This window comes from Mus caroli, unplaced genomic scaffold (genome assembly GCF_978045245.1).
Source record: "Mus caroli unplaced genomic scaffold, Mus_caroli_1 scaffold_11, whole genome shotgun sequence".
Lineage (NCBI taxonomy): Eukaryota > Metazoa > Chordata > Mammalia > Rodentia > Muridae > Mus > Mus caroli.
The window spans coordinates 53,468,945-53,486,431 of record NW_028227266.1 but is presented as its reverse complement, the minus strand read 5'-3'; the positions used below and the strand labels follow the sequence as shown (position 1 = coordinate 53,486,431).

The window sequence follows — 17,487 nt, the reverse complement described above, 5'->3', positions numbered from 1 at the left end:
CCATTAGATCAGTCAGAAACTGGGTCAGAGAGTAAGAACACCTACACCCAGTGGTCGTGTGGAGGCAGTGACAGCACCGTGGCTCGAATACTCTTCTCCCTAGCAGCTGCCACCTTCTCCTCCTCAAAGGCCATCTCCAGATTCCTCCTGTCCACTGCTGTTATCTTTTGTGCCCTAGCCAGACCCAGGGGAGGAGGGGTCATGACCACAGCAAAGTTATCTGCACACTGTCTCCACAGCTTAATGCACTTTGTGTGGGGCTCCAGGCAAGCCTCTCTACCTTTCCATTCTGAACCTGCAGTAGTGCCGATGGCGGTGACGGCAGCGTGCTTTGGAAAGATGGCTGGAGCTACGGGCCTGTGGGCTGGGGCAGATAAGGGGGAGACTGGCACCGTGGGCTCCTTACTCTATCTTCAGCTAGCCAGGCATCCTTGGAAGTCCCCTCTAAAGGACAGGACACCACAGACAGCCTCTGAACACTAGTGGGTTACAGTCTATATGCCAGTGAGGCTAAAGGCAAAGTGTTGGAGTCCAGACAAAGGTGGGGTGACCTTGGTAGAGAGCGAGCAGAACAGTCTCTAGAAGAAATTCTCCGTGTGAATCAGTGGGACTTTGGGGATAGGAGGCAGGGGTGCTGTGGCAAACAGGCCATGCTGACTCCCTAGAGGGCTTGTTTCTAATGGGTCAAGTTCCCCTGGGATCAAAGAAAGATATTTCCATTGGACAGAAGATTCTGTGATTCTAGAATCTGTGAACCCTGGGAGTGGATAAAAATGAGGTCTTCAAGCAAATCCAAGAGGAAGAAGGCTACAATAGCTGGTTCCAGGATGGAGACACTTGGGCCCCCTGGCACAGGGCCAGTGTGACCCTCGAAGGATGAGCCCTGGCTACACCGTGAATTCCTCCACATTCTGAGTCACATGAATACCACTGGGAACCAAGAGGCTGAGGCCCGTGTGACTCTGGAAAGACCTCAGATGATTCTGGATACATAAAATCCCTCCCCATTATTTCTCAAATGAATTCCTGTGCCTGTTTTATGGTTTGCTTTAGAAGAGCCATAAATCTCGGATTGTGCGTTTTATGGAATTTAAGATGCCTTTTATGAGCTGCTATTGGATCTCCCACCAAAATCAATCTCCTGGATACTTAATTTTAAGCAAAATTCCAGTGTCGGCTGCCTTCTCAGTTCTACCCGAAGCCTCTTCACAACCCGAGGAGCTCTGGGCCCCAGCACAATCCACCATAGAGAAAGAAGGACTCCATTATGGTCAGGTCTCATAAAATGCAGACAGTCTGGATGCATGGAGGGAAAGCCTACAGCATGGTTTAATTGAAGACAGGTTGAGTGTAAAACCACTTAATGCTGGAAGATACTTTAATTGGAACCAAGGGGCCAGCGGCTACATAAAACCCAACTAGGCTTATCAGACAAAAGCAATTCTGTGCTCTTCCAGAGAGCAGACAAGGCTGGTGTGTCTTGGAGGGAGCTGTGACAACCCCCGAGCATAGGAGATCTAGTAAAGGACTCGGGGCATTTGAGAAGACGAGAGGACAAAATGGGTTTGGGGGTGGCTGAACCTCTTGTCCTGAACTCTGTCAGTGGTGGGAAATGAAAGCTCTCTGTTTCAGTAATTCCACTTTTAAAGTGTTCGTACTTGAATGGTCCACCTCCTGGATCAAGAAAGGTGTGTGTGGACTTTTCCCTAAGCTGGCTGTTCAGTCACAGCCAAGGGCCAGACACTCGGGCCTCTGGGCCTCTGGTATACCAAGCAGGGGTTCCAAGGGTAAAGACAGGAAGTGGCCTCCACTGTGACAGTCACATTGCCAGTGTATCAGAAAAAGCTAAGCCTCCTGGTGCCACAGGTGGTGCCAAACTGCAGACATCATGAGGCAGGAAGCAGTCCCAAAAGTAAGGAAAGTGACCAAAAAGCTGGACAGCCCAGAGGCTTGAAGTCCCTGGTCTGTTCCTCTGACCTAGGGTAAGTCTCCAAATTCCCACAAACTTCAAATTGTCGCCTTTGTCTGTACAATGGGGCCCTGTCCTATCCACGGTTCCTGGCGGGGTTGGGGGTGTAGGTGTGGAAAAGCATCTTTAGAGTTACCAAGACACAAGTGAATGAGGCTACCCGCTTCAGAATGGTACAGACATAAGTGGCTGTTGTGTAGTTACTACAGGGGATCGACTTCCCCAAATGGAACTCTGTTTAAGCCAGAAAAAAAATCACCCTGGAAAATTCCAAATGAGAACAACAACAACAAAAAAAATGCACGCAGGGGTCCCCAACTTTTGTTTTTGTCTCATCGGTTTCTGATTGTGGGATGCTGGGGAGGGAACTGATAGAAAGGGACAAAGTATGTCAGTGGTGACAGAGAAGCTGTCAAGTGTGTTCCCACCCCAGCGGCAATCCCCGTGGGCCATCGTGGGGCCCACAGCTCTGCGGTGGCCCAGGCCTGGGGACAATCTCCGTGCAGGTTGGGGACCCCTGAGGGATGCGGATGCACAGTGAATATTGACATATGTATTTGCATGTGTGTCTCTCCGGCTACTCACACTGGAGAAGCTTTGTATCTATTAGAAGTTCCAGAGTCAGGAGGATCACCACCAATATTACACAGGCTACCAGGAAACTGTTGAGACTTGCACTGAGCAAAAATACCTGCCATACGGCTGCTCTCTTCCCACAGCACGGCTTCAGCCAGTCAGACCTGCGGGGACAAAAGCAAGGAGAAGAGGGGCTGAGGGGCTGAGGGGCTGAGGGGCTGAGGGGCTGAGGGGCTGAGGGGCTGAGGGGCTGAGGGGCTGAGGGGCTGAGGGGCTGAGGGGCTGAGGGGCTGAGGGGCTGAGGGGCTGAGGGGCTGAGGGGCTGAGGGGCTGAGGGGCTGAGGGGCTGAGGGGCTGAGGGGAGATCCTGGCCGCAGCCTTGCCTCAAATCAACAGCCTGGCTCCCCTGGGCTTGGGCTTCATGATGCTGAGGATGGAAGGGAGGGCCTTGCTAAAGCAAGCTAAGCAAACCCTCCACCATTGAGCTACATCAGCGGCTGGGCTTCCTGAGAGCTGCGTCTTATTCAAGAGGCCACAGGGTAGAATCATACATTGTAAAACAGTCTCATTAAGGGACACAGCTGGGTTTACTGGTTGACTTAGGGAACTTAAAGGAACTCTCTGGGATTCTTGAAAATGAGCGTGAAACTCACACCCCATAGGCGAGTCAGGCTTGCTGAGGAGGTACGGCCCATACACAAGCTGTTGCTGCTAAATTCCTCTGTGTCTGAGAACCCAGCCCATGTGCTGGCATTTGGGGGAAGCCTCTGTTTACACTCATTAACTAATGATACTGAAGCACTCAGAGGCTGGAATTAGACGGTTTTTCAGTCATAAGAGGAAGAGCTGGATTGGATCCCCACTTATCAGAGCAGATTATCTGGATATCAGTGCTACAGAGTACCGACAGCTGTTACTTGACAAAAAAAAAAATGCTATAATTGGGTAAGTATAGGAAGCATGAGTTAAAAGTTAAGTGGCCAGTTCTGTGTGGGGTGAGCTAATAACCCCTTCCTACAGTGCTGCGCTTTCCTGTGCTCCACATGGATGGCAGCTGTGGTTACCAAACTGTAGGCCAGGGCTACCTTCCGTCCCATCTCATGAGACTCACACTCTGTGTATGGGTGTCTTCTGGGAGACCTTTCTAGGGAGACGAGGCACCCCCGAGGACGGACTCTTCTGCATAGCACTGAGTCTGGAGTGCTGTAATCAAACCTCACTCATTTGCTTGTTTATGGCCCATTTCTGCCTGCCCATCTGTTTTCAGTTAGGGACCAAAGCAAACCAGGAAAGTCTTTACTTTGGGGTGTACCCCACTGCCCCGAGATCACCTACAAGGCACCCGGTCATTTTGGGACCCCTCTTCCCCATTTGGAAAGTATAGTATTTTTTTTAACTTGTAGAGTTGTTGAAAGCTAAATGAAAGAATGTATCTAACCTGAAAGCACGGTGTGGCTGAAATAGCATCATGGTGATGGTGAAGGTAATGATGATGGTGATGAAGATGATGATATCTGATGGCTCCGAGGCTTGGCCATCACCTCATACTTCCCATCTAGAAGGAGTCAATCTGCTGCAACCTGCTGCAAGGAGGACCAGTGCCCTCCTCCTGTAGACTCAGGTGTCAGTGGGCTGGGAAAGCAGCTTTGCATTTTAGCTATCCCTGAAAGAAGGATATGGGTGCTTTCAGGTGGTGACTTCTTCCTCATATTTGTGCAGAAAAAGTGCAAACACCAGAGGTGATAGCCTTGAAGAACCTGGCAGAAAATTGGGCTTGCTTAAGTCTTTCTGGAAATTTCCTAACATGTGTGGGAATGACTGATAGTCTCTGTCCTTAGCTCGGTGGCAATACAAAGACCAGATGTGGTCATCGCCAGACTTGGGAAGCAGGTCCCAGAAAGAGAAGCTTGAAGACCTGAACAGGTGATGGAGGAAGCTAAGCAGGTCATTTTGGATGGGGGAAGAAAGACGGGCATGAGTTCCTAGAAAGGCCAAGAGTGGAGGGTGAGAGAGGAGGAGACTGGCTGGGTCAGATGAGAGCATGTCTCTTCAAGAGACAAATGGAGAGCAGAGATATAAAGCCCAGTAGGAGCTGAGCCTCAGAGACCAACCATGGAGTGGGTGCTTGTGGCCCCTTGCTGTGGACCTGAAAATGCACTCTTCCTCTTTCTGACCACACTTCCTGTTTTCCTGCAGGCTCCTCCCACAGGTCAACCCAAACTAAATCCAAATAAAGCTAAGTAGAGTTGCTAGATAAATCCAAATTTCAGATAAACAATGAGCAACTTCTTAACACATGCTCCAGATACTGCAAAGAAAGGCTTCTTCTGTACTTACTGTCTGTCTTTCAGACTTTACAGAGCATTATGTATTCTAATCTGCTAGGTCTGGCAGACTTATAGCTGAGGGTCTGAAGGGGTCTGGTAAGGGTGGCTGTGATTTAGTCAGAGAAATGCAAGGAGGAAGAGGCCGCATTAATATTTGAAAAAGCGAAGCTCTTGGAAGCCGAAGGCTGATTTCTCAGTTGCACTCCAGACAGGGAAAGCAGAAGATCTTTATCACCTAGTAGTACTTTCTGAGTGATACATAGTAGCCTTTCCTGTGGCTACATGGCCCTGAGACACTGTGAAGAGCCAGGGAAACCCAGAAGAGAATCCATGAGGCCACCTGTAGGCATGAGAGGCAGCGGGAAGAACAGTGAGCCTCTACCATGTGTCAGATGGACAGCCTGTCCCCATCACCCGGAGGCTCCAGAAGTGTAACGCTGCCACCCACTGGGGTCACTAGCCCAGACCTCTTTCATGCCCCTAACACTCTTCACTGCTAAGAGCTCTGTCACTCTGCCCACCTTTCCTGTCTCACCAGCTTCCCTACCTCTTTTTCCATGTGCCCTTCTCCCCCTCTGCTTGGCCTTATTTGCTTCTTTCACGTCTGTTTGTGCCCAGCTTTCAACCTGGCACTTCTGGGGAGTTTGGGCCATCCCCTTCCCATCCCAGATTCTTCTAATAGCATGTGTTCTTTCCTAGACCACTAAGGCACCTCAGCTCCAGCCCCACGGTATCTACTCTTAGTGGCTGCTAACCCTGGTGCCATTTCACTGTCATTTGAAATGAGAGCCACTCACCTTTAGAAGCTATAAATGAAACGAGCAGCCAGGAAACCTTTTGGCCCTAGGTGATGTCCAGGGAGGAACAGGAGGCCTCACCCTCATGGTGAGAGAAAGCAACTGGACACCCACCCCCCTCCTACCTTGAAATCTGTTGAGTATGAGCCTTACTGAGAGCTTTCTGCTCTTTCTGCCTCAGAAGAGAGCTACAAGCAGCAGGAAAGAAACAATGTACTCCATGCGGTTGCAGCTTGCCTGAGGGAAGTTCAGACAGGCCACACTTTACACCAACTGTGAAAATACTGACTTTGCCTTTGAAAGAGATGAGGGCAAGTCTGGAGTCACCTGCAATCTGAGATTTCCCTGAGCCAGGGAGAGGCTCAGGCAGCTGGGAGGACAAAGGAAGGAGGCAGGGGCAGATCTGGATGTCAAATGACATTGTGCCCCCTGCATGGGCAAGGTGGGCCCTGCATCCCAAGTCAGCAAAACCAGATATATTGTAGTGGGAAAGGGGGTCAAATGAGTTGTAACTGCTGTAAGGCGATGGAGCACTTAGGGAAAGCCCAGAGCCTGTGCCCGACTCAGGAATGGTGAAGTTGAGCAGACATTTAAAACCAAGTGATCAGGTGTGCAAGACCATCCCCTGAGCCTAAGAAATCTCTACCCTGTGCTTGTAAACTGTGCTTACTTGGAAAGAATTGTCCCAGCCGGGCTTCCTGACTGTTTAGAGTCCCTCATCAAGGTTGGGAAGGACTCGGGGCCTCACCTGAGTTTTCAGGACTCCCTATTACCTGTTATATTACCTGTTATATGCAATGCTGCCTACACAGGGCGAGAATGTACACACACACACACACACACACACACACATACATACACATACATACATAGTCAAGGAAGAATAGGGAAGGGGGTCTCCATGTATTCGGCTATGGGAAAGCCCCCATTTCTTCTGGGTAAAGACTTTCTGGTATAACCTTTGGGGGAGAAGCCACCACACCCCTGTAGATAACTCCTGTGCACGGTACTTAAGTCTAATGAATGGTGCTTCCTTCTGTAGTTAGAACCTTAGGAGAGGTCGACTCTCCCTGGGAACGACTTTTAGCAATGGCAGGGGAGATCTCAAGGAGGAAGTGATGGTCAAGAAAGTTAAAGGCAGTGCCCATAGGTATCCGGAAGAAACACACAGTCCTGCCTGGTTAGTAGCAACATTCTCTTCAGGCCCAAAGGACACCAGGACATGGGCCAGGAGCTGGCTTAGGGAGGAAGGGTTTCTCTTGCATGGTGAGCAGAGCTTACTAATCACCTAGCACCTGGGCCGATGCTGCTGGGGCAACCACTCCCCATGACATGACCATCTCCTGCCAAATCCCAAAGCCATTGCAAAGCCAAGTCTACCTATCCCACTCTACTGCTGTGGCAGCTTAGCTGTGCCCGCCCAGAGCTTGGCATTCGGTCACCAGCTGCTCTCAGCCTGGGAGGAAATTCATGTTGGTCCCCTAGCTGCACAAGGAGATGGTGTTTGTACCACAGCTGAGGTGAACCTCTTTTCTCCCAGTGACCCCACAACATAGCAGTGACTTAAGAGACAAGGGAAGATACCTGCTGTAGGTAGATGACTCCAGGCAGAGAAGCCTGGAAGTGGGGGGTTGGGATCAGCATCCAGGCCAGAGATTGCTGGAAAGTCCCAAGGTTTAAGCCATACCCCAGGTCCCTTATGAAGCCACCATTTCTGGGTTAGACCCATGGTCTATAACTTCGTGAGGTGATTCCAAGGTGTGGACCATGGCTCTGCCTCTTCAGATGTGAGCACTCCTGGAGTTAGGGAAGCTAAATCCTCCCCAACACCCTCTGAATTTGGGTCTGCATTTCAGTGAGAACCCAGCTCAAGAGCGTTTTCACAGGTGACAACTATTATGGAGGATGAACTGAGGGTGTATGTGGTGTGACAGAAGCTTGGGAGCAGGACAGAGAGGGTAACCAGGGCCACCAGGAAGGAGGCTTGCCTGTGGCTACTGTTTTAACAAGAGAGACAGGGACAGGACTGTACAACTCTAAAGTGACTTCTGGTCGGGGCTCCCTAGTGGGAATGGGAACCAGCAGTGAGGCTGAACCTGCAGGTTCCTGCCTGGCCCCAGGTTTAGAATCCCAAGCAGTGGATCACTCCTTGTGAAATGCAAGTGACTCAGACATTCCAAGGAGAGTGTGTGTTCCCTCTCCGTGGAAAGGTATACTCCAAGAATACGGTGTTTCCCGTTTTTATAACCCGGTTTGCGTGGTTAATTAAAGAACTGACTGGGCTGAAGCCGGGACACAGACTGGAAAATAACTGCTTTCAGGCAGCCTCAGCCCATCAAAGTCCCGGAGTGGTGTTATCCCTGGAGTTGCCACCAGAGGGCAGGCGTGCCCCTATTTCCCAACATGTGCTACAAAAGCCAGGGGCAGCTCTGCGGAGGGCTTAGGCTGCCCAAATCGTGAATACCAACAGATGGGCCTGCTGGCGGGTGGTATTCCAGAGAAGTTCCGGCACCCCTCACGAGGCCTCAGAGGAGTCCGGGGGTGGAAAGCAGGTGAGCGCCGGTGCGGCTTCTGCTTTATATTCTTAGTTGTTTGTGGTAACAATTTGATAGAATAAATTCTAGAATATGAAAATGGAGTTTGGCAAATCTCCAAAGGCTCTTTTATGGGAGGTCAGGCCATAGGAGTGGCCTGGAAGGCAGGCAGGCAAGATCAGTTCAGGTAGTGTTCCCAAGCTTGACAAAGAAACAGCCTCATCTTAAAGGCGAAGTATGGACCAATCAGGGCTGGGCTTGCGTTGCTCCTCCAGGGCCAAGCCTCTTCCATCCTACAACCCTCTATGCACTCAGAGGAAACGTTGTTCTCCTGGTGTGAGCCTGTGGGGATGGTGGGGACTCTCCAGTTATCCTAAAACGGTTCTTCACAGGCAATGAAGATGGTTTCTCTAGTGTCCGGGGCAGAAGACCTCGTTAGTTGCACATTTGGATTGTTGTCCATTAAGTTCCCAAAGAAAAGATCTGTGGGGAGGTCGGAATGAGTCTAGAAGCCAGTTGGTAGGAGCGACGGAGATGAAGCCTGGAGCACCAGGCGTTAGCCCCCTGTCTGGCCTGCAGGAGGCTTCTCCCCCAGTGGCTCAGAAGATTCCTCAGAGCAGAGCTCTCCAATAATTGACAAAAACAATAACCATTTGCCACACAACCCCCCACCATAGACATAACACCACAACTCTGCATTTAAGGTCTCAGGAGATGCAGAGACTCCTTGGCCCTCATGGAGACCCCCTGCCTAGCTCCTTAAACTTACTCTTAAGGGTCACTGTGCTTGTTAGCGGTTTGTTAACCCAACCCAAGCTGGGGCCACCTTGAGAAAATGCCGAGAAAAGCACCAGGGCAGCTAGGGCGCAGGGTCGGCTGACACTCGCCAGCTACCCACAACACCCGCCACAGGATCTTAAGACTTCTGGTGAGTGGAACACAGCTTCTGCTCCAATCCAATTGCGCGTGGGACCTGAGACTGCATTAGTTAGGGAAGCAGAAACCGGCCTGAGTAGGGCCACAGGCCTCATCCGGCCGGATCAGCACCAGCGTAGCTAGAGCGCAGGGTCGGCTGACACCCGCCAGCTACCCACGACCCCCCGCCACAGGATTTTGAGACTGCTGGTGAGTGGAACACAGCTTCTGCTCCAGTCCAATCACGCGGGACCTGAGACTGCTTTGGTTGGGGAGGCAGAAATCCGGCCTACGTAGGGCCACAAGCCTCTTCCGGTCAGAAAAGCACCGGGGTAGCTAGGGCGCAGGGTTGGCTGACACTCGCCAGCTACCCACAACACCCGCCACAGGATCTTAAGACTTCTGGAGAGTGGAACACAGCTTCTGCTCCAATCCAATTGCGCGCGGGACCAGAGACTGCATTAGTTAGGGAAGCAGAAAACCGGCCTGAGTAGGACCACAGGCCTCTTCCGGCTGGACCAGCACCGGGGTACCGCCAGCTACCCACGACCCCTGCCACAGGATTTTGAGACTGCTGGTGAGTGGAACACAGCTTCTGCTCCAATCTTTAAACAGTGACAACGACAACAACTAACCCCAGAGATTACCAGATGGCGAAAGGTAAACGTAATAATCTTACTAACAGAAACCAAGACCACTCACCATCATCAGAACCCAGCACTCCCACTTCACCCAGTCCAGGGCACCCCAACACACCGGAAAAGCTAGACACGGATCTAAAAGCATATCTCCTGATGATGGTAGAGGACTTCAAGAAGGACTTTAATAACACACTTAAAGAAATACAAAGGAACACTGGTAAACAGGCAGAAGACACTAAAGAGGAAGCACAAAAATCCCTTAAAGAATTGCAGGAGAACACTGCTAAAGAGTTACAAATCCTTAAAGAAAAACAGGATAACATAATCAAACAGGTAGAAGTCCTTACAGAAAAACAGGAAAACACATCCAAACAGATGATGGAAATGAACAAAACCATACTAGACCTAAAAAGGGAAGTAGACACAATAAAGAAAACCCAAAATGAGGCAACACTGGAGATAGAAACCCTAGGAAAGAAATCTAGAACCATAGATACCAGCATCAGCAACAGAATACAAGAGATGGAAGAGAGAATCTCAGGTGCAGAAGATTCCATAGAGAACATCGGCACAACAATCAAGGAAAATGTAAAATGCAAAAAGATCCTAACTCAAAACATCCAAGAAATCCAGGACACAATGAGAAGACCAAACCTACGGATAATAGGAGTGGATGAGAATGAAGATTTTCAACTCAAAGGACCAGCAAACATCTTCAACAAAATTATAGAAGAAAACTTCCCAAATCTAAAGAAAGAGATGCCCATGAACATACAAGAAGCCTACAGAACTCCAAATAGACTGGACCAGAAAAGAAATACCTCCCGACACATAATAATCAGAACAACAAATGCTCTAAATAAAGATAGAATACTAAAAGCAGTAAGAGAAAAAGGCCAAGTAACATATAAAGGCAAGCCTATCAGAATTACACCAGATTTTTCACCAGAGACTATGAAAGCCAGAAGATCCTGGACGGATGTTATACAGACACTAAAAGAACACAAATTCCAGCCCAGGCTACTATACCCAGCCAAACTCTCAATTAACATAGATGGAGAAACCAAAGTATTCCACGACAAAACCAAATTCACACATTATCTCTCCACGAATCCAGCCCTTCAAAGGATAATAACAGAAAAAAAAAAACAATACAAGGACAGGAACCACGCCCTAGAAACAACAAGAAGGTAATCCCTCAACAAACCTAAAAGAAGACAGCCACAAAAACAGAATGCCAACTTTAACAACAAAAATAACAGGAAACAACAATTACTTTTCCTTAATATCTCTTAATATCAATGGACTCAACGCCCCGATAAAAAGACATAGACTAACAAACTGGCTACACAAACAAGACCCAACATTTTGCTGCTTACAGGAAACTCATCTCAGAGAAAAAGATAGACACTACCTCAGAATGAAAGGCTGGAAAACAATTTTCCAAGCAAATGGTATGAAGAAACAAGCTGGAGTAGCCATTCTAATATCTGATAAGATTGACTTCCAACCCAAAGTCATTAAAAAAGACAGGGAGGGACACTTCATACTCATCAAAGGTAAAATCCTCCAAGAGGAACTATCAATCCTGAATATCTATGCTCCAAATACAAAGGCAGCCACATTCATTAAAGAAACTTTAGTAAATCTCAAAGCACACATTGCACCTCATACAATAATAATGGGAGACTTCAACACACCACTTTCACCAATGGACAGATCATGGAAACAGAAACTAAACAGGGACACAGAGAAACTAAGAGAAATTATGAATCAAATGGATCTGGCAGATATCTACAGAACATTCTATCCTAAAACAAAAGGATATACCTTCTTCTCAGCACCTCATGGCACCTTCTCCAAAATTGACCACATAATTGGTCACAAAACAGGCCTCAACAGATACAAAAATATTGAAATTGTCCCATGCATCCTATCAGATCACCATGGACTAAAGCTGATCTTCAATAACAAAATAAATAATAGAAAGCCAACCTTCACATGGAAACTGAACAACACTCTTCTCAATGATACCTTGGTCAAGGAAGGAATAAAGAAAGAAATTAAGGACTTTTTAGAGTTCAATGAAAATGAAGCCACAACATACCCAAACTTATGGGACGCAATGAAAGCATTTCTAAGAGGAAAACTCATAGCTCTGAGTGCCTCCAAAAGGAAACTAGAGAGAGCACACATTAGCAGCTTGACAACACACCTAAAAGCACTAGAACAAAAGGAAGCAAATTCACCCAAGAGGAGTAGACGGCAGGAAATAATCAAACTCAGGGGTGAAATCAACCAAGTGGAAACAAGAAAAACTATTCAAAGAATCAACCAATCAAGGAGCTGGTTCTTTGAGAAAATCAACAAGATAGATAAACCCTTAGCCAGACTCACTAGAGGGCACAGGGAAAGCATCCTAATTAACAAAATCAGAAATGAAAAAGGAGACATAACAACAGATCCTGAAGACATCCAAAACACCATCAGATCCTTCTACCAAAGGCTATACTCAACAAAACTGGAGAACCTGGATGAAATGGAGAAGTTCCTAGACAGATACCAGGTACCAAAGTTGAATCAAGATCAGGTTAATGATCTAAACAGCCCTATATCCCCCAAAGAAATAGAAGCAGTCATTAATAGTCTCCCAACTCAAAAAAGCCCAGGACCAGATGGGTTTAGTGCAGAGTTCTATCAGACCTTCAAAGAAGATCTAATCCCAGTTCTTCACAAACTATTCCACAAAATAGAAACAGAAGGTACTCTACCCAACTCATTCTATGAAGCCACAATTACTCTGATACCTAAACCACAAAAAGACCCAACAAAGATAGAAAACTTCAGACCAATATCCCTTATGAATATTGATGCAAAAATCCTCAATAAAGTTCTTGCTAACCGAATCCAAGAACACATCAAAACAATCATCCATCCTGACCAAGTAGGTTTCATCCCAGGGATGCAGGGATGGTTCAATATACGGAAATCCATCAACGTAATCCAGTATATAAACAAACTCAAAGACAAAAACCACATGGTCATCTCGTTAGATGCGGAAAAAGCATTTGACAAGATCCAACACCCATTCATGATAAAAGTCTTGGAAAGATCAGGAATTCAAGGCCCATACCTAAACATGATAAAAGCAATCTACAGCAAACCAGTAGCCAACATCAAAGTAAATGGTGAGAAGCTTGAAGCAATCCCTCTAAAATCAGGGACTAGACAAGGCTGTCCACTTTCTCCATACCTATTCCACATTGTACTTGAAGTCCTAGCCAGAGCAATTCGACAACAAAAGGAGATCAAAGGGATACAAATTGGAAAAGATGAAGTCAAAATATCACTTTTTGCAGATGATATGATAGTATATATAAGTGACCCTAAAAATTCCACCAGAGAACTCCTAAGCCTGATAAACAGCTTTGGTGAAGTAGCTGGATATAAAATTAACTCAAACAAATCAATGGCCTTTCTCTACACAAAGAATAAACAGGGTGAGAAAGAAATTAGGGGAACAACACCCTTCTCAATAGTCACAAATAATATAAATTATCTTGGCGTGACTCTAACTAAGGAAGTGAAAGATCTGTATAATAAAAACTTCAAGTCTCTGAAGAAAGAAATTATAGATCTCAGAAGATGGAAAGTTCTCCCATGCTCATGGATTGGCAGGATCAACATTGTAAAAATGGCTATCTTGCCAAAAGCAATCTACAGATTCAATGCAATCCCCATCAAAATTCCAAATCAATTCTTCAACGAATTAGAAAGTGCAATCTGCAAATTCATCTGGAATAACAAAAAACCTAGGATAGCAAAAACTCTTCTCAAGGATAAAAGAACCTCTGGTGGAATCACCATGCCGGACCTAAAGCTCTACTACAGAGCAATTGTGATAAAAACTGCATGGTACTGGTATAGTGACAGACAAATAGACCAATGGAATAGAATTGAAGACCCAGAAATGAACCCACACACCTACGGTCACTTGATCCTCGACAAGGGAGCTAAAAACATCCAGTGGAAGAAAGACAGCATTTCAACAAATGGTGCTGGCACAACTGGTTGTTAACATGTAGAAGAATGCGAATCGATCCATTCCTATCTCCTTGTACTAAGGTCAAGTCTAAGTGGATCAAGGAACTTCACATAAAACCAGAGACACTGAAACTTATAGAGGAGAAAGTGGGGAAAAGCCTTGAAGATATGGGCACAGGGGAAAAATTCCTGAATAGAACAGTAATGGCTTGTGCTGTAAGATCGAGAATTGACAAGTGGGACCTCATGAAACTACAAAGCTTCTGCAAGGCTAAAGACACCATCAATAAGACAAAAAAACCACCAACAGATTGGGAAAGGATCTTCACCTATCCTAAATCAGATAAGGGACTAATATCCAATATATATAAAGAACTCAAGAAGGTGGACTCCAGAAAGTCAAATAACCCCATTAAAAAATGGGGCTCAGAACTGAACAAAGAATTCTCACCTGAGGAATACCGAATGGCAGAGAAACACCTGAAAAAATGTTCAACATCCTTAATCATCAGGGAAATGCAAATCAAAACAACCCTGAGATTCCACCTCACACCAGTCAGAATGGCTAAGATCAAAAATTCAGGTGACAGCAGATGCTGGCGAGGATGTGGAGAAAGAGGAACACTCCTCCATTGTTGGTGGGATTGCAAGCTTGTACAACCACTCTGGAAATCAGTCTGGCGGTTCCTCAGAAAATTGGACATAGTACTACCGGAGTATCCAGCAATACCTCTCCTGGGCATATATCCAGAAGATGTCCCAACCGGTAAAAAGGACACATGCTCCACTATGTTCATAGCAGCCCTATTTATAATAGCCAGAAGCTGGAAAGAACCCAGATGTCCCTCAACAGAGGAATGGATACAGAAATTATGGTACATTTACACAATGGAGTACTACTCAGCTATTAAAAAGAATGAATTTATGAAATTCCTAGCCAAATGGATGGACCTGGAGGGCATCATCTTGAGTGAAGTAACACAATCACAAAAGAACTCACACAATATGTATTCACTGATAAGTGGATATTAGCCCAAAACTTAGGATACCCAAGATATAAGATACAATTTGATAAACGCATGAAACTCAAGAAGAATGAAGACCAAAGTGTGGACACTGTGCACCTTCTTAGAATTGGGAACAAAACACCCAGGGAAGGAGTTACAGAGACAAAGTTCGTAGCTGTGATGAAAGGATGGACCATTTAGAGACTGCCGTATCCAGGGATCCATCCCATAATCAGCTTCTAAACGCTGACACCATTGCATACACTAGCAAGATTTTGCTGAAAGGACCCAAATATAGCTGTCTCTTGTGAGACGATGCCGGGGCCTAGCAAACACAGGAGTGGATGTTCACAGTCAGCTATTGGATGTATCACAGGGCTCCCAATGGAGAAGCTAGAGAAAGTACCCAAGGAGCTAAAGGGATCTGCAACCCTATTGTTGGAACAACATGATATACTAACCAGAACCCCGGAGCTCTTGTCTCTAGCTGCATATGTATCGAAAGATGGCCTAGTCGGCCATCAATGGAAAGAGAGGCCCATTGGACTTGCAAACTTTATATGCCCCAATATAGGGGAATGCCAGGGCCAAAAGAATGGGAATGGTTGGGTAGGGAAGTGGGGGGCGCTATGGGGGACTTTTGGGATAGCATTGGAAATGTAATTGAGGAAAATATGTAATAAAAATATTAAAAATCCAAAAAAAAAAAAAACATGGTAAAAAAAAAAAAAAAAAAAAAAAAGAAAATGCCTCCATTATCCTGGCCTGTAGGCAAGTTTGGAGGGGCATCTTCTTGATTAACGAATGACAGCCCTGGGTAGTGCTATCCCTGGACAGGTGGTTCTGCCTTTAATCCCAGCCCTTGGGAGGCAGAAGCAGGTGTCTCTCTGCTAGATCAAGGCCAGCCTGGTCTACAGAGCTAGTTCTAGGACAGCCAGGGCTACACTGAGAAACCTTGTCTCTAAAAACAAAACAAAACCAAAGAGCAGGCTGAGTGAGTTAAGAACAAGCCAGTTGGTGCCGTTTCTCGGTGGCCCTGTTTCAGTTCCTGCATCTATGTCCCTTCCTTGAGTTCCTGCTACAGCTTGTCTCGATTGTGGACTCCAAACTGTAAGGTGTGATAAGCATTCTCCTCCCCAAGCTGCTTTTGGTCACGGTGATCATAATAGCACTGGAAAAACAAACTGGGACAGTCATGTGACTGATGCCCCCTGAGATTCCCAGTAAACCTCTCTTTCCATTCTCAGAGTGGTCTAGTTCAGTGGCCCCTCTGCAGTATCTCAGCGTGAGGGATGAACAATCTGGCAATAGTTAAAGGCTGCTAAACACAGAGCTAACAATAAATAGATGGGGCTGGGAGGATGGCTCACTGGATAGAGCGCCAGTCATGCAAGCATGAGGAGCTGACTTCTCGCCCTAGCACCCATGTAAGAAGCCAGCCAGGCAGAGACAGGCAGCTTCCTGGGGCCTGCCAACCTGCAGGCCTTGTCTCCTCTCCTCAGTGAGTTTAGGCTCACTGTGAGACCCTGCTTCAGAATATGCACTGGAGAATGATTCAGGAAGACATCTGGCATTGACCTCTTGCCTCTGCTTGCATGTGAACACACATGTACATACATTAAAAACATAAAAGAAGGCTCAGAAGAGGGCTGGGGATACCTTAGTGGCAAAAACACTTGCCTAAGCATGTGTGAGCCCTAGGTCCAGTCCCTGGTACCATGCCCACAAATATCAAACATGAAACGTGGAACGAATCAGCCTGCGTCACCAAACCCCACTGTAGCCTTGGATCTGATCACATGTTGTCATGCCAGGAAATCTCAAAGGACACTTCCCCAAACGCCCTAGCTTGGAGCTGAGACACTAACTGTTATAAATTACAGTGTTTCAAGTCTATTTGCAACACCTTCTGCTGTTAGAGAAACACAATGGCTTAACTACAGGAAATAGAAACTTTTAATATTTTTCTATTGTCTTTTCTCAGTACATTTAGGTTACATTATAGAACCATTACATTAGAATGTTTTTTTGAAAAAAAGAATTACTTATTTTATGTATATGAGCACACTGTAGCTGTCTTTAGACACACCAGAAGAGGGCATCAGATCCCATTACAGATGGCTGTGAGCCACCATGTGGTTGCTGGGAATTGAATGCAGGACCTCTGGAAGAGCAGTCAGTGCCCTTAATCACTGAGCCATCTCTCTGGCCCAGAATGGGTGGTTTTTAAAATTGCTCATTAAGAGTTAAGATGCCAAAACTTTGTTTCAGTATTGCTAAAGACCTGGCACTCAAAAGCAGAGGTAGGCAGTCCTCTGAGAGTTCAAGGCCAGCCTGGTCTACATAATGAGACCCTTTTCCAAAAATAAAAATCATTAAAGGAATCTTGGCTTTGGGTCAGGACAGACTCTCCAAAACTCTGAAACAGCCCTAAACACACTCTGTCATTCTGTGTGATGTATTTATGTGAGGTGACTGTCTCAACATTGGAAATTTAAAAAAAAATCTAACTATTGAAGATGTTCTACCCTAGAGTATCAAAGATTCAGTCAAGATTTAATTCTTTCTGTAAACATAAACAGATACCTTCATCTCATTAGTATGTAAATTTTCTTTAGTCTTTCATGAGAAATTATATGTCTACCAGAGAATTGTTTTAAATAAATTCCTTTACGAT

At 46.4% G+C, this 17,487-nt stretch overlaps 1 protein-coding gene across 4 annotated transcripts in view; it reads right to left on the bottom strand.

Annotated features, from left to right (window-relative positions):
- Positions 1–17,487, bottom strand: part of Tmem266 (transmembrane protein 266) — a 118,943-nt gene that overhangs the window by 36,518 nt on the left and 64,938 nt on the right. Inside the window, exons 2-3 of one of the 4 annotated variants that reach the window (XM_029481172.2) lie at positions 3,984–4,208; positions 2,555–2,709 (exon numbers count right to left, since the gene is read on the bottom strand). In XM_029481172.2, the coding sequence (XP_029337032.1) occupies positions 2,555–2,709; positions 3,984–4,015 (187 nt within the window). In that variant the 5' untranslated portion in view covers positions 4,016–4,208. The remainder of the gene's footprint in view (positions 1–2,554; positions 2,710–3,983; positions 4,209–17,487) is intronic. The other 3 variants (XM_085844649.1, XM_021173267.3, XM_029481173.2) reach the window with 3 other exon arrangements.